The sequence below is a fragment of the Suillus plorans genome (genome assembly GCF_016647745.1).
Source record: "Suillus plorans strain S12 chromosome Unknown HD556scaffold_135, whole genome shotgun sequence".
NCBI classification, from domain to species: domain Eukaryota; kingdom Fungi; phylum Basidiomycota; class Agaricomycetes; order Boletales; family Suillaceae; genus Suillus; species Suillus plorans.
Genome location: NW_024537519.1, coordinates 1 through 20,371, shown reverse-complemented (window position 1 = coordinate 20,371; position 20,371 = coordinate 1). Strand labels below are relative to the sequence as shown.

Here is a 20,371-nt window from a genome sequence, read left to right as displayed (position 1 = left end):
AGGAATTGACAAAGGAAAGGTTAGAAAACGGTGGGCTTTTATAGCGAGCATCTTGAGCTGTTTTCTGTCGAAACACAGACATGGTGGAGATAGGAGCTACAAATCTGGGTAATACAAGTGAGCACGACAATACTAACTTGATACATTGCGTACCGTTCTTTTCAAATGCTAGTGGAGTAGAAGGTTCCCGTTTATCAGTCTGGATTCAATTGAATAAGAAAACGAGGCAGGAGCCGACGGAGATGAAAGATGAAGCGACGGTTCGTTGGCTCTAGCCGCCATATTATATCCTATTGACCTCCAGACGTTACTCCTGTATCAAGTCAACAGGCGCCTAGGTCTGCTATGATGCAATATATACAAATTGTTCGAGTACAGGGGCTACGCCCAATATAACACCCTAGACTGAAGCATACCTGTCCAGACTCGGACCTGGCAGTGTCCATTTCTCAGACAAGTTCTCTATGAGTCGAAACCTTTTAGCGGAAATTTATCTGAGAACCAAGGTCCAGGTTGGCTTATGATAACCTACCAAAATCACCTAAGCACTGTACAAGAAAGGGCGACCGCGGGAGACAGAAGAGATTGTGTAGCCTGGCCCAGGAGCAGTACGGTCACCGTTTTTGGTTAGCCTGGGGCAGGGGTAATATTTACAGCAGGTCAAGGCTAGCTGAATCGGAGTGCTGTGGCCAGACTCGGAGGGTGCCGTTGCAATGTGAAGGTGGAGAGTCGAGAGCTAGCTAGAAGGTAGTTCTCAAAAAAAAATGAAGCAAGCCTGGAAGCTGCCAGACCAGGTCCTATAACTGAGGACGTTAACCACGGTCGGTGATTCGTAAATACTTCGTCGTTGACATATATATCCGGCTATTTCCGGAGGCTCGGTGTCAATATTAGTCCTCACGTCATGTTGTACGCTTACCATTTCACAGCTTACATAATGCTCAGTGTTTAGAATACGCTTTGCCTCACTATATAGTGATCGTCAATTTTACCTTTGTCAAGAGCTAACACACAGTACTTGCTCCCATCGAGACTCGAGGATTCGATGACATACAAGAATATCCGCTGTGCTGCCGCTAATCGTCATCTTTCATCTCCGTCGGCCCCTGCCTTATTTTCTTATTCAATTGAATCCAGACTGATAAACGGGAACCTTCTACTCCACTAGCATTTGAAAAGAACGGTACGCAATGTATCAAGTTAGTATTGTCGTGCTCACTTGTATTACCCAGATTTGTAGCTCCTATCTCCACCGTGTCTGTGTTTCGACAGAAAACAGCTCAAGATGCTCGCTATAAAAGCCCACCGTTTTCTAACCTTTCCTTTGTCAATTCCTCATCTCATTGTCGAATCATCCTACTAGCGACCTACAACTTATCCAATGACTTTCCCCTCTGATGGAGTGTATACTATCCGAAACGTCGGCAGAAACCTCATGCTCGATCTGAAGAGCGACAGCACCGCTGAAGGCAATCAGATTCAAGGCTTCACCAGCAATGGCACTGTGGCTCAACAGGTATCTATACGCGTCCGCATCCACCTTGCGACCGGTTCTCTCACACATCATGTCTATTAGTGGGTGATCAAGAAACAAAACGAGGCAGGGTCCGTCAACAAAACTGTCAGCATTCAGTCCAACAACTGCGGCAACAATGGAAATGGATGCTTCGCTACTGCGAGACAGGTAAGCTGGATCGGCATTCATTCATTCATTTACTTTTTTGGTTGACGCGGACGCGGACAGGATTCAGATGAACCAGTCGTTTATACCAGGCAGGCGTTTATCGTCGATCTTGTTGCATCCAAGGACAATACTTTCACGTGAGAATACGACGCAGTACTCAGCAACCTATTTTTGCTTATTCAACCACTCGCATGTACAGTATCAGCTTCACGCTCGGGAACAAGAACCTGGTACTATCCCTTCCAAGCGCAAGTAACTGTGCAGTAAGTGGGTGAATCTTTTTTCAGAGCCATTTGCTTATAACGTCCACAAGGTGAAACTCGAGAATCATGTCAAAGGAACCAGTCACCAGCATTGGGAATTTACCCGGGTTTCCAATCTCCAGCCAATCGGCTAGTTGTCGCCACTAGGTACTACCTTGCAGAGGTGTTCAAGGTTGAACGTTGAGCCGTCGAAACCCGCAAATATGTACTACGTCGTCTTGTGTCTGCTTCCATCGTGTATGTGTACGTTGATGAATATGCTTGGTGCAACTCTCTTATTAAGTTAAGGAAATGAGCGAGTAGAAGGTGGCCATCGGTGAATCGTTCGTGGAGGGCGTGCAGATCTCAAACAAGCAATGCGCAACATATGTGTGCACCACCCATTCCATTTACACATACTAGTATGACTTCAGACAGTCATTACCACGGTCATTAGTGGTCTGCCCGAAGGCAAAGAGAAAAATGATTTTGAATAGAACACGCCGGCACTGCCCTGAGTAGATGTGTGAGTCGAATGGATAAGTTGACTGACTTCGTCTGATGTGATGGGGTTTTTACCGTCATCGCGAGCTGTGCATCTAGGCTGCCATATGCATCAGAGTCCACAAATACGGTGTGGCTATAGCAAGGCAGTTAGTTCAAGGTGGAGAGTTAAAATACACGTCGATGGATGGAAACAGCTGTGCGAGCACGTCCTGTGAAACTTACTACTTGTCCATCACCCAATATGCACCACTTTGGAGATCTTGCCGAGTTTGGTGTCCGACTAAGTGTAAGATCTACGTATTAGCTAGCAAGTAAAGGATATTCGGACAGAAATGATAGAAACCTACTTACCAGCTACTAGCTTGTATGATGAAGAATTCATTTCTATGCGTAGAGGACCGGGAGTCGCATAGTCAGGCGGCCCTCTGTAGTTTTCTATCAGAAGGACCACACTTGCATGAACCAGAAGGTTGTCGGCATGGTGAACAAGCCAAAAAAACACGGATATGGACCACTGAGTCTGTCGCAGGCTGGGGTAGCCTCAGTCCAGGGCTACGTAGCCCCTGTACTCATATATTGCATCATAGCAAACCTAGGCTTTGATCCAGGAGTAACGCCCGGAGGTCAATAGGGGCGACATATAACATGCGGCTAGCTAAGCCAACATCGCTGTTGCCGCACTCCATCATCACACCAAAAATATGGCCCTCACACAGTTTCTCTACGACCCATTCACTGAATTTGATCGTCTTTTTGACGAAGCTTTTACCTCGCGCTTCCGGCCTGACTCCGACGAGTCTCGTCCCACAACAATCCGCCCCAAGTGCGTGGCACCTGCCTGTACGGGAAAAATAATATGCTCTAACATCTTTGAACACACAGGATGGACCTCGTTGAAACAAAAGACAATGTCATGGCGAGGTTTGAACTCCCCGGTATGGATCAGCGGGACGTTAACGTTGAAGTTCGTAATGACCGCCTGACCATCTCGGGCGAGAAGAAAATCCAGACTGACGAGGGTCGGTTTGTGGTGCGCGAGCGCTCTTTCGGACGCTTTGCTCGAAACCTGCAGCTCCCTGAGGGAACTAAGGTACGATCACACGTAACGATGAACGAGCTCGTCGCTGATGTAGTATGCTTGTCAAATCCAAGCCTGAAAGTGTTCAGGCACAGATGCAGAAGGGTGTCCTGGAGGTCACCTTCCCGAAAGCGCCTCCGGAGCAGGAGACCAAAACCATTCCTATTCAAGGTTCGAAGCCCACTCAGTCCACCCCTCCTATTGGACATAGCAAGAAATAAATCGAGTTTGGAGCAATCGAGTTTGAAAATTCAGTACTCTTAGCTTTCTCTACATACATCAATATTTGTATCTATCAGTAGCAGCTCATATCTAAAAAACATTATGTATGATAGCATGATTAACCTGACTTGGCATTTCTTTTTTTCTCACGAGGACACCAAATCGTAAATCGATGAAGAGACACTTGAGCTTTAACGTGGACACTGGAGATGGAGCTAGGAACGAACTTTGCTGCAAAGCTCGAGCCATTCCTTCTCATCTCAAAGTCAGCCAAGGGTGCAGCAGCAGCGAAACTTATCCAGGACGCTACTTCAGCTCAAGGCGTGTTTGTCTTTGCCGAGCTCCTTGAGCTCCCCAATATTCAGGAGGTATGTCGTATGCGGCATATCTGGTTACTCCTCTTCATCTGCATTCCGCGAAACAGCTGGTAAACAACGAGCAGCATGCTCCTTTCTTCTCCTTGCTGCAGGTATTCTCGTATCGGACATACAAGGATTACCTTGGTGTGTGGATCATCATCTCATATCATGATTCGTGCTGACCGTCATACAGCAAATAAGGATTCGCTGCCTCAACTAAACCAAGCTCAGATAACAAAGCTCAAGCACCTGTCTATCGTATCGCTTGCCGCTACCAGACGCGTACGTCTAGGTCTACCATAACACTTGGTCACTAACACTACAACACTACCCTTACAGATTCTCCCGTACTCTCTCCTTTTACAAGAGCTGCAAATGCCCACGATCCGCGACCTCGAGGACCTCATAATTGATGCGATATATCTCGACATCCTCCGCGGGAAGCTCGATCAGAAGGAGCAGCAACTCGAGATTGAGTACACAATGGGACGAGACCTCGAGCCTGGAAAGGCAGAGGCAGTGCTTGCAGCCCTGAAGGCATGGTATGTTTTGTTTCAGCTTTCATTTTACCTCCTTTTGTCTGGACTAATCATTGTCTTTTTCTAGGGCTTCGACAACCGCTTCAGTCCTTTCCGCGTTAGACAATAAGCTTGCGCAGATCGCTTCTTACAGCACAGCAGTTGCGATGGATAATGAGGAGCACGATAGGGCATATAATGCTATTCTCAAAGATGTATCCAAGGACTCAAAAAAGCGAGGACCGTTGACGGCCAGTGGAAATGTCATGCGAGGTGGCGTCGATTTGGCAGATGCAATGGATGTAGACGAAGAGCCGAGAATGAAAGGGCGGAAGTGAGTTCTATTTTTTTTCGTTTTCGGTTTATCCCCACTCTTGCCTGCTACGATCTTCCCTAACCTATTGTGTTTTGTACTGAGTACTCATAAATTTATAACAGGGGCATGGCGGTCGATGCAATGATAAAGCAGCAAAGAAAGCGCAACCGATTCTAGGTCTTGATATTTGCACTGTGCAGTCTATATCCCAACCACGTCATTCACGATCCACACTGTACTATTAAATCATACGTGCTGCACATTTACATTGTCTGACTGACATGGCGAGGGAGACTAAATGCATTGGATATCGGCGTACATGATTGGACGCAAATCTGATATGCATATATATATCATAGTACCGACCACAGGTATTGTAAATAAGCACTTGATTTCGCCCCCGTCGATACACCATACACATTCCCAGCGGTTGACCGGGTCCTGCTGCTCGCTTGCCATATTTCCAAGGAACCGAGTTACTGTCACCCTGGTCCTGTATGTTCGTGCCCCAAATTCCAGAATCCAAAGCCATCTGATTTTGGACCACACAGTGTACCAAGACATCGAGACGAGGTGTTCCCCATCAGTGGCCAGGACGGAATGACAGGGGTGTAGGGGAATAGCTCATCAAGACTGCCGTTCATGGCCATACGAGCGATACCTTGGAAGAGTGGAGGATGAGTGGACAGTGCTCAGCTAATATCATGAGTTTAAGTCCGCCCCTTGTGTACCACATTTAAACTTTGTATGCTGCCGTGTGCTGAATGGTAATGCGAATCAGGACGACAAAGTTGAGGATCCCTTGAAATATAGACCCGAGAGCCACTGCACCTTGGCTGTGCATGGAAGGAATCGCCCACCTCTTTTACGTCCTCTGGGACGAATCACGATGGACCTGCCAGTCGCAACTTGCCAAGCACGTGTGAATATCTTACGTCAGCAGCTGCATAAAAATTGCTGTCGGTTGGGTATTTGTCATGGCTGTTTCTTGTCCCAAACTTCTTGGTTGATGGGCTAAGCTCACAGGTGAGATTTTATACCCTTTTTGCCAACTCTCTATTGTGATGATTGTATTGCTGTGCACCAGACCGAGTGTCCGCACGTTGGAGATAATTTCCCTGGCCCTCTATTTACGCTTGAGGGTCCTGATCTACCATTTTTTGCATCTATGATCGTTGCATTGATCATAACTGACAATACTTGTCTGCAGGTATCCATAATACACTGTTGCTTCAAGAATTGAGACATCCACGACTTCCGTATCATATTCTACTTGTTGTACGGAAACCATCTCAATAGAGTACTTTACGATGTTAATATCCACGATCTGGTCATGCTGTGTTTATCCGCATGTTGATAGATTTCGCCCTTGTCAGTTGGTCGTATCCTGTGGTTGCATTAGTGACCTCAACGTGGGCTGTGTGTCGATGGGAACGCACCGAATTTGCTCAGACTGACGCCACGTCCACTGTTCTTGATCCCTGTCCAGGCCAAAGCTGGGTCGAGCGAATCACATCTTGAAGCATGGGAATCAGTGCGATGTACCAGTAATCTGGATAAAGAGTTCACACCTATTGAGGAAGATTGTTCCGGCTTGCACTTGGTCTGCGAGGGTGCTGAAGTCATCCAATGACTTGGTCCAGATGGAAGCGGTAAGACCGTATTCCGAATCGTTCATGAGCTCAATTGCTTCTGCATCAGATGAGACCTGCTGAAGCTTATTGCCGATCCTTAAAAGACAACATTGATCAAATCACCTTCTGGATGCCAATGATGGGTCCGAATGTCTCTTCCTGCATCAAATCAGACACGATTTTGCATGATAGATAAAGGATTGACCTTCATGACGTCCATCGCTGTTGATCGGAACTCAGAACAGAACAGTATCAAAGGACATGGATATAACAAGCTCACTGTGATTCACATCGACCAAGACTTGGGGCGCAACAAATGCCGTGCCTCTGAAGATGGTGAATATCCATTTCTACCATACAAACGTTGACTCACGGTTCTGCCTTTGGATACAGGTTTTCGGGTATTAGCGCTTTTGCGCCCGTTTGCACTATGATATGATCAGCCAGCGGCAGTACGATTTGTGGAACACTTGCCTGCACTAGAAACCTGCTGGCGGATCCTCTCTGCACTGGCAATGCTAATCACCGGACCGATGGTCGTTTGCTTGTTCATAGGATCCCCCAGTATGAGTTTCTAGACTTACGTTCAAGCTACATCAGAATATTCTACAGGAGTCACGACTTGCCTTGGTTTCGTTGACATATTCATTCACAAAATTGTCATACACTGACTCGTGAACGTAGATCCGCTGTTCAGCTGAGGTAAGTCATACTTCGGCATTAAAAGTAATGCTTTTTACCTCGACTGCACAGCAACTCTGCCCAGCGTTGTACATTGCGCCTACGTACATCAGTGAAAAAGCAGCACAGTTGTACGTTTTTTGACTTACCATCAACTAGCTGTATTACTGCATCTTTCAGGTCTGCATCTGCACGAACATATGCCGGGTCCTTTCCTCCGAGCTAGACTTTGGCTTAGTGACTTAGTACCTGTGATGGTTAAATACGGCACCTCCAAACCAACGCCCTTGAATCCATCAGCAGCAACGGCTGCCGTTTCAATAGCCTTTCCTCCTGCTACGCTGCCTGTGAACACGACAAAATCGACTAGCTTATGCTGCACGACATATCGAGTAAGCGGTAGCGAGAGATGCACCACTTGTATGAGATCAGTAGGAAATCCAGCGTTATTCAAAGCTTCCTTGAATCGCACGGCGGTGAGAGGCGTTTGGGGAGAAGGCTTCAAGATGACAGCATTTCCGGCAATGAGCGCCGGAAGCACAGAATTGATCATGACAAGATACGGGTAGCTAGAACAGATGAGTCTTGAGCATCTTTAAGATTAAATATACTCACTTCCATGGAGCGATGACGAAAATGACACCAAGGGGAACGCGCTTGATTGAGCGATTGAAGCCAGGTTGGTTGTCTGAAAAGGTTGTGTCTGAGAGACACGATTCAGCAATGTCGACCATGTAGGTTGCGCGCTGTAAAAATCCTCTAAACTCCCCCCAACACTGATCAACAGGCCTATGTGCGTCCCAAATCAGTACATTGGCGATGTTTTACGCGTGAAGGTATGCACCTGCCCATCTGATTACATAGCTCTTCAGCAAGGTTATGATGTCCAAGGGGACCGTGATCATATGTTGCTGGTACTTCTCGGTTTGCAAGAACAGAAAATTTCTCCTAGAGAACGTGTAATGATGTAGCTCTGCAAGTACCAATTTATCAAGAGCACACGGACAATGAATTTGCGACCTTTTGCGATACGTTCGTTCAGTGTAGTCTTGATCCACTCTTTCTGAGACTGTGCTGCAGTTTCGAGAGTGCGGTCTAGTAGATCATTAGAAACAGGATATGTTTCTACATGGTATGCCTGTCCATTGTGAGGTGAGATAGTTGTCTGAACATGGAGATCGAATGAGCTGGACATGGTAGCAGATGATCTAGTTAGTACGGATGCACGGCGCGTCTCTTGGTCAAATATCTTAATCTTTTGTCAAGATCATATCTAAACCTGGCCAGTTAGCGCTGTGACCATCAGGAAAAGCCCCGGACAATTTCCATCGGTTGCTATCTTTAGATAATCAGGTACATGTTGCAACACTATCACCAGTAGTTACCATGTCTTAACTTTATGTCACTACCACGTAGTGACCTTGCAACATTTTCGAATCACGCAACCATATTGTCTGACGATTGTGAGCCGCTTGTGTCATTTACAATCATCTTGCAATACAGACTTAGCTCTGAGCCGCTGCTGCTTAGTAATACTGCCAGCCAGCTGCTGGCAGCAGGCTGCCGGAGTCCGAACACAGGCTGAGTCCGAGTCAGTCACTGCTCTTCTGCTACTCATTTCAACTCACTGGCCGCACTGGGTTCAAAACCGTCAACTTTCAACGGCAAGTGACTTCAGCCCGACTTCAAGTTCAGTCGTCACTTTTTTTTACTGTCCGAGTCCGACTCAGTCCGCCGAGTCATTGGACTCCATCTCACCCGCTGGCGGGCTACAGTACAGTTGGAGCCCACTGGCAAGCCCCGCTGCTGTGAAGTCACGCTTCCCAGTGTATGGCAGCTCCGAGTCGTTCAACTACCATGACTAGTAGTACAGTCAGCCTCCGAGTCCGAGTCGCGGCCGCTATCATTACTATAATCGCATTCTGCTTACTACTACATCAGTAAAAAACTCAAAATGCCATAGCCCTGGTGACAGCTACATAGAGCTATATAGGCACAGTAGCACTATATAGGCACCCTTCAAGCTACTGTAGCAACTGTAGCGCTATATAGGCACCCTTCAAGCTACTGTAGTCGCAGTAGCACTATATAGGCACCCTTCAAGCTACTGTAGCCACAGTAGTGCTATGTAGGCACCCTTCAAGCTACATACAACTATATAGCCAAAGTCACCGCTACTACAGGAGTCAGCTGGAGAAATATTTGCTACAGGTCACTCCAGGCAGCTACAGCGCTCGTGTGATATTAACCTGTCTACAAACTACTTATGACAGACACACCAAACATCTTGCCGTCAATATTTGAACTCGTTAAAATAAAAATCACTTGCCACCTTGCGGTGGAGTTGGCGTGTCGAGCGAGGACTTGTTGCAATCGAAAGGAAGGTGCTCTAACGTGCCACCATTTTGGACTCATTGAACCGTGTGATAATTGACTTGATGGAATTTTCGCAATATTGTCATATTGCATTGGTATATATTTCTATTATTGTAAGAATATACAAGTAGTCTTGTAGCCTAGTTGTAAAAATGATGCACTTATAATTGTTCAAGGTGTCGGGTTCAATTCCTACCAATTGTACATTATAATGTGTGAAAATCATCTGATGTGAGCACTGGTGGCATTTCTTTTGGCCTTGTAACTATCAGGTCCTACTAGTGTTAGTAGCCTGTAGCCTCCTGTAGCTTGCTATGACGAGCTACCAGTGACTCTCATAGCGAGCCATGTGGCTATATAGCCACATGTAGAAGGGACTTGACAAATGGGACTACAGGTACTACAGCGACTATATAGCCACCTGTAGTCAAATGGTATTTTCCTGATGTAGTTGCTGTCACGGAAACCACTGGGCCGAGTCCGAGTCTCAATTTGAATCTGTCCGAGCCCGAGTCACTGCCAGGGTCTCCCTCAATATCCACAGTGACTTCTGGCATCATGCCTCCTCAGCGCCGCCTACCAATTGAATATGACTGTGATGCATGTGGAGCTCACAACGTTGATGCTATTCGTTTGACAAGACATCGAAACCAGTGCAAAGCAGTGCGCACCAGAGCCCGCCGTGCCTACGAGAAGAGTCTAAAGCTTGACAAAAAGCGTCTGGCGGCAAAAGCGCGTGCAAAGGCGGAGAAATTAGCCTATGTCACTGCGGCATCACATCCAATGCCAAACGCCACTCAAACACTCACAAGCCGTACTGCCATTGGCAATAGCAGCCAGGCCTCAGCCTATTTGGGCGAAGGTTCTGTGAGTACCGTTTATTTGGAGTGTAGGGCTCGGCGTACTGATTTTATTTATTTCCTATCAGTCGAGGGACCCCCAGGCTTTAATTCATCCGGCTCCTGAGGTAGATTTGGGTGAAGGCTCTGTGAGTACCGTGCACTTGGAGTGTCGGTCTCGGCATACTGATTTTATTTATTTCCTATCAGTCGAAGAGCCCCTTAACTCATTCTGCCCTTGAGGCCCTACCAAGATTGACACCTCCACCACCTCCTGCCTCATCATCTTCACTCGAACATCATATGGACACCAGCACCTGTGTTCAGGAAGACATATGTGACTTCGACATGTACTATGCCTCGCACTCACCCCCTCCACAAAGCCCCTCCGAGTCAGTGGCTCAAAGTCCCCTGATCCCTCCATCGCAAGTCAAACGGATACGAAAACCGGCTAGAGTCAGAGCCGCTGGATTTGACGACCCACTTCCTGAGGGTCCTGGCCCACTCGAGGCTGACGGTTCGGGCTGTGTTGAGCCCGAGGTCGTAGCTCCTCCCGAACCCATCGAAAATGTTGACCCTCAGACTCCTGCGTTTTGTCTCCGGCATTTTCTCATCCGAATTCCGGAAATCGTGCGCACATTACCCAATGCCTTCGGCCTGACACGTCTGTATCGCGGTCGCCCCACTCGCATCCCTGACCTCGATAGTGATCTGAACGACCTCACCGCCACAAATTTACAAACTCTACCCGCTATCACTGATAAATCCATATCCGACATCATCTCACCATATCCCAACGAGAACGCATTCAATTTCGGCCGTTGGTATTGGAACACGACTCGTCAATCCAAATCTACTAGACAAGAATTACTGGACAATGTCATCTTGCATCCAGGTTTCGATCCCGAAGATCTTCGCGGCGTCAACTTTGACAAAATCGACAAGCAACTCGCCCAGGATTTGAGTTCTCCTTTGGAAGGCAACGGTTGGCGAAATGATCCAATCACTGTCAATATACCGACATCTCAGAAGGTCACGAAAGCGTCCAAGAAGAAGGACCGGAATACTGAGCGAGCAGCGCGTGTTCACGACGAGGTTGATGAAGAGGCGGGTACTGTGGGGACACGTAAGTTTTGCATTGGCGATTTCCATCACCGGAGCTTAGTGCATATCTTGCGTACCGCTATTGAGAGCAACACTCCGCACGCTCAACAATACCACTGGCACCCATACGAGCAATTTCACCAGTCCCCTGATCCCAATACACCTCCGGTTCGCGTGTTTGATGAAGTTTACACGGGTGATGCGTTCTTAAAAGCAGATCGTGATTTGCAAAACTCTCCAGGGGAACCCGACTGTGATTTACCACGCGTCATTGCGGGGATCATGGTGTGGTCTGACGCGACTCATGTTGCACAGTTTGGGCAGGCACGGCTTTGGCCCATCTATATCTACTTGGCCAATCTATCCAAATATTCCCGTTGCAAACCAACTTCAACTGCTTCTCATCAAGCTGCGTATTTACCGAAGGTGGGCCGTTTCTCTCGTGTAGCATATATTCTCGTCTCAACTCTTCCTCGCAGCTTCCTGATACTGTGCAGGATTTTCTACGGTCATTTGACCATGGCGCATTAGACCCACTGTTAGCACATTTGCGTCGCGAGGTTTTCCATGAAGCCTGGCGACTTCTTCTCGATGACGAGTTTGTGCAGGCGTACGAGCATGGCATTGTTCTTGATTGTGCAGACGGTGTTTGTCGACGTGTCTACCCTCGCATATTCACTTACTCTGCTGATTACCCTGAGAAGTAAGACTTTACATCCCTTTCACAGGATTCTGATACTGATGTCATTTGTTCTCATAGAGTTTTGATCGCAACAATTCGTGACATGGGGGGCTGTCCATGTCCACGCTGTACGATACCCAAGGACATGATACCTGGACTTGGCACTCGAGAAGATTCTTATATTCGAACCCACCAAACTCGCCTCGATAACGACGAACGGAGGGACAATATCAAGCAGGCTCGTGGGTTCATCTACGACAAACATTATGTTGTCACCAGCAAACCGGTGGAGGAAATATTAAAACCGGAGTCGCAGGTTCCGACAGAGGTATGAGCCTTATCATTTTTTTTTCATTTGAAGCATTGATATCAACGCGAATTACTACAGAATGCCTTCTCATCTCGCTTGTCCCATTTTGGCTTCGACTTTTTTATGATGCTCGTGGTTGATTTAATGCACGAATTCGAGCTAGGCGTTTGGAAGGCCTTACTCACCCATCTGATCCGCATTCTACACACGCAAGGTCCTACAATTGTCGCTGAATTCAACGCTCGGTAAGTGACGTCAGAACTTGAATTATGGAATGCTCAACAGTTGCAACAGGTTTCGGCTCATACAACCATTTGGCCAGTCGACCATCAGAAGGTTCCCTCACAATGTTTCCGAGTTGAAAAAGTTGGCTGCGCATAATTTTGAGGACATCCTGCAGGTTAGTATATGCTCTTGTTTCATCGGGATAGTGAAGATTGATGACCAAAATTAGTGCTCAATCCCATGTTTCGAAGGTTTGATACCCTCTCCGCACAATGAGTCAATCATGGACCTTCTATTCCTGACCTGCTACTGGCACTCGTTGGCGAAGTTGCGCATGCATACAGAAACATCACTCGAGGTCCTCGACACTGTCACGACTGCTTTTGGGCAAAAGATCCGGCACTTCGCTGAGGAAACGTGCCGTCAATTTAATACCGTTGAAACTGATTCAGAATACATGGCACGAAAGCGGGCTGAAGGAAGACGAGAAGCTCGTGGCGACAACCTTAGAAAGAAGGATGCTAACCTTGCCATGTCTGGCAAACGTACCCGGGGGTTTAACCTTATGACGTCGAAACTTCATGCTCTTGGTGATTATGTGGCTCAAATTCGAATGTTTGGCACCACTGATTCATTTACTTCACAAATTGTGAGTCAGGCACCGTCTTTCTAAGAGTGTCACTGACAAACCACACAGGGGGAGCTCCAGCATCGAGTTCTCAAGGCTTGGAATGATCGGACAAGCAAGAATAACCCAGTGCCGCAGATCATTGCAATGGATGTTCGAGAGAATGCGCATAGCCGGATGTCAGAAGACCTGAAACGCTTAGCCGCAATACAAGCTGACGCTGGTTCAATGGCTGACTCCGAATCATTACCATTCGCTGCTCCGGCCGCGCCTGAGGAACATCACCGTATCACGCAAGACCAACGAACATATGTGTGGTTAGGTGACTGGCTCAATGATAATCGGGGGGATCCAGCATTCAAGGTAATTACTTACTTCTGGTATTGGCTCGACACTAACAAACAATTAGAATTTCTTGCCGCAACTCAAGACACATCTTCTTGGGCGTCTCAAAGGAAATGTTTATGTTGGCGAGGAACCGACATTCACACCGCATGAGATCGACGAGATCGGGTTCCAATACAACCGTGTTTACAATCATGCCACCGCCAGTATCAACTACACAACATATGATGTTCGACGTGATCAAGACACGATTCACATACACTCAAACAATTCACTCGACCGATCTGCAATCATGGTTGCTTCTCATGAGACCGCAGATGATGGCGTGTCTCCCCATCCATACTGGTATGCACGGGTGCTTGGCATCCATCATGTCATGGTCGAACATCCATCCATACGCAAAGCTACTCGAATGGAGTTTTTGCGCGTGAGGTGGTTTGGTCGTGATCCTGACTGGGCGAGTGGGCCAGGCGCTCTTCGCCTTGATCGCATTGGCTATGTCCCGGACTCAGATGACGAGGCATTCGGATTTCTTGAGCCTAGTCATGTCTTACGTGCGTGCCATCTCATTCCTGCTTTTGCACTAGGGAAAACGACGGATTTGCTTGGACCATCGAAGCATCGCGACTCAGACGAAGGGGATTGGGTCAATTACTATGTCATGAGATATGTCGACAGAGACATGATGATGCGCTATCTGGGGACCGGCATTGGACACATGCATCCTCCCGGGTTTCCGAACGAGACTCAGTCACTCCAAGTTGTTCCCGAAGATCGTTATATGCCTCCTGCAACAAGACCTGACAAGTGGACAATCGGTGATGTCTCCAAAGAAGACTCAGACTCGGACTCGGACTCGGACTCGGACGTGTGGAGCGAAGATGGTTCAGAGAAAGACTTTGACGAAAATGTATATGAACTCTGATACATGGTGTTACAACGTAGTCAAAATGGTATTTATTGATTCCATAGGCTTCTTTAGCCACGTTTCGAAAACGTTCTCTTGTGCGACGACATCAACACGAGCATAATATGAAGCAACAGGCGTCAGTAAAGCCTGTGCAAGTACCCAGTTGTCCAGGTGTGATCACGACGGTCGTGTCCTAGATTCATGACGTACCATTAGCAAAAAGTGGCTCTTGAGCGCGCAGCATGTAGGCGCATCTGCTTTGAGCCACTGGTCGAGGCGGCCTCTGGGCTTACGGCGGAGTTTGCCATCCTTATACCGAAGACAGACCCAGACGAAAACCCAGATGAATGATTCAGCATCATGCCGGTACACGTGCTCAACTGCGCCGTCGATGGCCGATACTGTGAGCAGCTCGATCGCCATGAAAGGTACCGTTCCTGTGCGCTCATTGCCTCTGGCACAATCATCTTGAATGGATGATAAATCATAGTCGTTGAGGACGCCTATCACACGACCGCATAAGAGCCGATAGTACATGAGATTGCTGGGGCTGATATCACGGTGATAGACACCACCTTCCCAGAGTATACGATGACCTAGAGTCACAGTTAATAGACAATAGCTAGAACAAAATCAACGAACACCTACAATTAATGATTTGCCACCATGCATCGCGAAACTCAGGCCCACTTAGGTCTGTGATCGGCTGAAGCTTCCTGAATACGATGATGTAAAAGACTCGGCTGCCCTGCGTATTGTGATCCATTCCTAATGCCTTTCTGATGCGGGCCGTGGATGTCTCATCAAACCTATGGAACCAGACCATGTCTGGGACATGGCCCTTCACCCACGAGTCACGTTCAGCGATCGCCTGCACTTTCGCGAGTATCTCAGGCTCGCTCAAGCGTGCCTCTTCTGGCCAAAAGAGTTTGGCGACCATTTCGGTCATTGTGTTATGAGGAGGACCAGGCGGGTGTGTATCAGGAGGAGGATCAGCGCCGGATGGAGTAGGGTCGACGGCAGATGGTTCATTGGGATGCTCACGTGCCCGAAGCAATTGCGAGAGTGCCTGGCTCTTCACTGGTAAGACGGTGGTTGCACGTCCACGCAGCCCAAAATGAGATGAATACGCATTGGAGACATCTAATGTGAGGTCAACCCGGCCAAGTGTCGGATCGTCGATATAGACAGGGCCAGAAAATCCAGGCTGAGGCTCGAATAGAGGGTGAAAGCCCCACTGCGTATATTGCATTCGCTGCATAGTGAGGAGCAAGACGAGAAAGCGGGGAAGATCCTGAAGGAAGTTGATGCCAGCAAATTGAATTGTATCTTCCCGATCAAAACGCCACATGTAGATCATGTCGTCTGGCAAGAGTCATTAATTGGATAATAAGTCTGAAAAGTAAAGCCCAGACTCACCAACCACTACGTAGGAGACGACGTAAGGCCGTGCGACATGAGCCGCAAACATCTCAGCGACATACAAACCATTCTGGACAATCGCGTCGAGCGCTTTCGCTTCGGACTTGACATCATCCTTCGTGGTAGTATCATCATTGTCCTTCTCATTGTCCTTCTTGGTACGCTTGTTGCTGGACCCGGCCTGGATGAAATGATCAGAACTTCGTTTCAATTCCCCCTTCCCTTGACTTCGAATTCGGTCGGACACACGTCTCGCTGCAGTGTGCATGTGAGCAAGGAAGCCAAAATGCACATACAAGGTGACTTACGCTCTTTTAACGTCCACTCGCCTTTGCCTTGACTTTTAATGCGCTCAGACGCACGTCTCGCTGCAGTACGCTCAGATGCACGTCTCGCTACATTATGCATGTCAGCGAGAAAGTCAGATGCAACAAACAAGGTGGACTTACGCTCATTCAACACGATCTCTTCTTCCCTTTGACTTTTGTTTCGTTCAGACGCATGTCTCACTGCATTGAACATGTCAGTGAGGAAGAACGAAATACAACGAAGTGACCTACGCTCTGAACCAGCATCATGTCTTGGAGGGTGTTCGATAGGCGATTCGTCTTCTGACTCGGAGTCACTATCAGGCGGCGGCTGTCGTTTTGCGATTGGATACTCCATGTAATGTAGATTCTGAGGCGCAGGAATGACATTGTAAGCCGAAGGTGGAGGAGGACCGTGACCTGGACGACGTTTGGTGTATTTGAATTCTACTGTCGATAGAACGTTCTTCCATTGGAAGTTCCCATGGGGCTTGTTGCACGCCAGCTTAGTGTACATATCTTTCTTACAATAGCAATCTCCATCTTGCTGCACTTTCTGGGCGGTGTCCCAAGAGACAATGACCACATCAGGCTTGCGGGAGGACTCGACGCCCTGGTGCATTTGGCGTATGGGCTTGTCGTTGTGATGAAACAGTATGTTATCGTGGTCTTCGGAATCCTTGGAACCCACTAGTCCAGGCACATTCAAAGCGCTCAGTTGAAGGAGCGCACAATTGGCAGCTCCAACAAATGGCTCGTATGAAGGAACTTCTCCAGGTGAATTAATACTTTAGAATTGTGGTGAAGCTCGTTTCGTAGCCACAGTTACTTGAGCAACTCACTATTCTGATAGGAGGTCCTTGATATCCTTGGCGGCGCGGGTCTCGTTGCAGAGGGGTAAGACGGCCTCGAGGCAAGTTTGAAGTAGGGCAGACTCCTCGCATTGACCGAGGGATGCCGAGTCAGAGGTACCAAGTTTGCAGTCACTAAGGATGTTCTGCAACATACAGTCAACATCGCACTTCTTGAAGTTCTGGATATCCCGCGCGATCCATGGGCGGACATCATCTACGCTGCATAGATAGCAAACAATTCAAAATTAGTATCTCTGGAACTTCAAAATATACGCACCCGACGCCTAGAGTAGCAATATGTTCGCTTATAACAGCTGACCCGAGTGCAATTGGGGTGGCCTTGAGTTGGGACAATTTATTGAGTGGGGGGGCGGGGGTCCTTAGCCCGTCCAGAGTGGCAAGAGGGGCTGAAGTGTGACTAACAGGCCTGGGATCTCTGGTGACAGTCGAGCCAGGCGTACACAATGTGGACACAAGCTCGGGGGACTGTATAATCATGGGGGGGGGCGTCCCAGTGGCGCGATCAGTAGTACTGCCACCTGGCATGAATCGGATTCAATGATGGTGGTAAGTAAGTAAGAATGAATGTATGCCGCGGACTTTCAATTGAGTAGTAAGGAGTTATATTTAGGTCGCTGAATGGTAAACCGATACAAACAAAAAAAATTACAATGTAACCTTAACTTAGTTGTTATATAAACATACCCAAGTGCCTACAAGCGTCTGCATCTTACGTTGGTAACTATTAGCCAACATTACGAGACTTACGGTATTTCACAGAGCTTCCATTTAGTCATAATCTCCCATGACCCGGGGGCATTTGTCTCGTGGTCATGGCAGTCGTCAGCCGCATCATGCTTCCCAGAAGTCCAAAGGTAGAGGTCGAAGTCAATCTACTAGGGCCCAAAGCTCGTTGTCCCCATCATTATCTCCAAGTCCGCCACCCGCTCCAGAGCGAGTTCATTCGCGCAAGCGCCGTCATGAGGAGTCCGAGTCTCCGACGGATGACTCGGAAGATGACCATAACCATCTCATGAAATCATCGTGCGTGTATCCTTTCGTGAGCAATACTGGTTGTGACGTACTACTGATTGTCTACAGCATTAAAAAAGACACAGATCCTATCAAGTCAAAAGGCCGAATCTTTGGCCGCATGGGTGAGATGTGGCGACCATTCGCCAGTGTCCTAGACGATGGTGTCGGCCGAGACGCCGATGACGATCCCCAGGCTTACACCACTATGTACGTTGACCTTTTTTTTTCTTTCATTTCCTTACGTTTTGCATGGTTGCTTTCCATCATTTACGTTTTTTTTTTCCAGCCAAAACATCCACCATGAGATTTACCGGGAGCTAGTCAAAATAGCTCCCGGTATTCCCGATGAAATTAAGCGTCTTGGAGCTCAAGGCTCTGCGATCATCAGCGCTAAGGTACGTGAATTCTTGAGCGATCAACATCTTGCTGACCAGTTGACATAGTTGGAAGTTGGTCGGCGTGGCTCCCGCAGTGAGGACATAAATTCCATGAAGGACAAGATTGGCCGGTGGCGCACCTTTGCACCACCTTACAATCCAGACCATCGATCCATGCTCGGTTTCAAGCATCCTGACTGCGGAAAGCTTTTGTGCCCTGCAAGTTTGGACTGGAATGATTCAAGGCATGTAGCTTACTGTCACACTTCTAGCATACTGAAACTACCGGCAGCGTTCGATCGAATTTGCGCGACGGCATTACGAAAGCGAGGCCCGACGATTTCCCGCTATTCCTTTACTCAGACGAGCAAGTCGATACTGAGGATCTTTTCCATGGCTTCCTATGGAATATGATTCTTGTTAAGGCTGGTGACGCTCACGTTTGTTTCAATTCAAAGCTGAGCGTGTTTCATATAGGGATATCTTCACGTCTTTCGCGGCCCAAGTACCGCGACGAATTCAGTACGATCAGGCACACGCAAAGGCAATGCAGCCACTCACTCGATTAATAAGGTTTCTGTTCCTTCCATAGCTTATATTGCCACACTGGTGAGTCGCAACTTGGACAACTTTTGACTCTGTACGCTGATATGAATTTATCAATCCTGTTTAGATCCGTTTCGTCCTTTCCGATCAACCGACGTTCAGCGCTGGAGGGACTTCTGGTCACTGGCCATATCGCACATTCTATCGCACACTTCTGGAGGTTGTCAGTATCATGGATTCTCACGAGCGAGAGGATCTGTTAAATTGGTGGAACGAGTGCGTCATTTTGCTCCCGTTTTCACACCATCCTAATATTTATGTAGCAAAATCTATGCTGACTTTGTGTTACAGTAACATTCAGACCCCTATACTTATTCCCCTTTCTCGCTTACAAACGGGCCGTCCGTACCACGCTTATCTCTTATCATGCCTATCTCTTATCTCACCAAGCGGGCTGTCCGCCTCTTTCTTGCTTCTATCTTGATAACGCATTTACAAGCTCCGCTTGAACACTGGTATATAAACCTACCTACCTACTGTTGTATTCTTTACTTTAATCTACTGGGTTTTACCTGGAACACTGTCCTTCAGTAAAGGTCTCCAACCTTACTGTCTAAGAACCACTATTCTAAGGGAGTCAGCGACACTCGCCTTAGCCAGAAACCTTGATCTCTCAACCGAGAGCAGACTTACGTCTATCAGGCATTACGCCGATTGTCTACTCAGACAGAGATAGCTCGACTCATCCCAGTCGTAACAAAAGATTAAAGTCTTATTACCTGAACCGTTGCCATCTGCAACGAAACCGACACCACGACTTCGTTAACTCCCTTGATCGGAGCCTTGAACTTAGGAGCGCTACCAACCATTCCTCCTTTGAACACCATGACGACCCAGAACAAAGAAATAGAACTAAAGATCGGCTCCCCTCCCGAATTTGATGGAGACAGAGAAGAATCGAAGAGATTCATGATGAAATGTCATGCATACCTCGACATTAACGACAAAGTCTACGTTGATGACAAGAAAAAAATCATTCTTGTGTTATCCTACATGACGAAAGGAAACGCGGCAGCCTGGGCAGAAGACTTCATGGAAGCAGCCCTAGACCCCAAGAGGAAAGACACCTCTGGACAAATGATCGGCTACGGCACCTGGGCCCAATTCAA

General features: G+C 47.7%; 7 protein-coding genes across 7 annotated transcripts; 5 read left to right on the top strand and 2 right to left on the bottom strand.

The window, feature by feature from the left end:
• Nucleotides 1–1,381: 1,381 nt before the first annotated feature.
• Nucleotides 1,382–1,825, top strand: HD556DRAFT_1451560 (uncharacterized protein; the record flags this gene model as incomplete). The annotated part of the gene is made up of 3 exons (XM_041307976.1): nt 1,382–1,516; nt 1,577–1,684; nt 1,745–1,825. 3 exons carry the CDS (start codon nt 1,382–1,384, stop codon nt 1,823–1,825), a joined length of 324 nt encoding a protein of 107 aa, XP_041152113.1.
• A 1,060-nt stretch (nt 1,826–2,885) lies between these two features.
• On the top strand, nt 2,886–3,867 carry HD556DRAFT_1426935 (HSP20-like chaperone). Its single transcript, XM_041304644.1, has 3 exons — nt 2,886–3,256; nt 3,316–3,523; nt 3,586–3,867. Exons 1-3 carry the CDS (start codon nt 3,135–3,137, stop codon nt 3,730–3,732), a joined length of 477 nt encoding a protein of 158 aa, XP_041152112.1. The 5' UTR covers nt 2,886–3,134; the 3' UTR covers nt 3,733–3,867.
• A 75-nt stretch (nt 3,868–3,942) lies between these two features.
• On the top strand, nt 3,943–5,103 carry HD556DRAFT_1435392 (uncharacterized protein; the record flags this gene model as incomplete). Its single annotated transcript, XM_041305425.1, has 6 exons — nt 3,943–4,101; nt 4,158–4,236; nt 4,286–4,374; nt 4,432–4,634; nt 4,699–4,944; nt 5,049–5,103. The coding sequence occupies 6 exons, from the start codon at nt 3,943–3,945 to the stop codon at nt 5,101–5,103; spliced, it is 831 nt and encodes a 276-aa protein (XP_041152111.1).
• An 801-nt stretch (nt 5,104–5,904) lies between these two features.
• Nucleotides 5,905–8,534, bottom strand: HD556DRAFT_1426914 (Aldehyde/histidinol dehydrogenase). Its single transcript, XM_041304643.1, has 15 exons — nt 8,248–8,534; nt 8,086–8,189; nt 7,857–8,030; nt 7,513–7,810; nt 7,391–7,463; nt 7,301–7,341; nt 7,187–7,249; nt 7,035–7,134; nt 6,934–6,988; nt 6,841–6,887; nt 6,766–6,782; nt 6,684–6,719; nt 6,498–6,634; nt 6,366–6,442; nt 5,905–6,313 (listed from the first exon to the last, which is right to left on the bottom strand). Exons 1-15 carry the CDS (start codon nt 8,434–8,436, stop codon nt 6,258–6,260), a joined length of 1,467 nt encoding a protein of 488 aa, XP_041152110.1. The 5' UTR covers nt 8,437–8,534; the 3' UTR covers nt 5,905–6,257.
• Nucleotides 8,535–10,423: 1,889 nt separating this feature from the next.
• On the top strand, nt 10,424–12,091 carry HD556DRAFT_1280298 (uncharacterized protein; the record flags this gene model as incomplete). Its single annotated transcript, XM_041299284.1, has 4 exons — nt 10,424–10,484; nt 10,546–10,605; nt 10,667–11,488; nt 11,564–12,091. The coding sequence occupies exons 3-4, from the start codon at nt 10,760–10,762 to the stop codon at nt 12,089–12,091; spliced, it is 1,257 nt and encodes a 418-aa protein (XP_041152109.1). The 5' UTR covers nt 10,424–10,484; nt 10,546–10,605; nt 10,667–10,759.
• Nucleotides 12,092–14,837: 2,746 nt separating this feature from the next.
• HD556DRAFT_1251073 (uncharacterized protein) lies at nt 14,838–15,600 on the bottom strand (the record flags this gene model as incomplete). Its single annotated transcript, XM_041298980.1, has 2 exons — nt 14,838–15,282; nt 15,305–15,600. 2 exons carry the CDS (start codon nt 15,598–15,600, stop codon nt 14,838–14,840), a joined length of 741 nt encoding a protein of 246 aa, XP_041152108.1.
• A 2,449-nt stretch (nt 15,601–18,049) lies between these two features.
• On the top strand, nt 18,050–19,478 carry HD556DRAFT_1314908 (uncharacterized protein; the record flags this gene model as incomplete). Its single annotated transcript, XM_041301038.1, has 7 exons — nt 18,050–18,288; nt 18,346–18,486; nt 18,566–18,674; nt 18,723–18,905; nt 18,929–19,096; nt 19,134–19,265; nt 19,330–19,478. Coding segments are annotated over 7 exons (1,121 nt in total), but the record flags the coding sequence as incomplete, so codon positions are not given.
• Nucleotides 19,479–20,371: the final 893 nt, after the last annotated feature.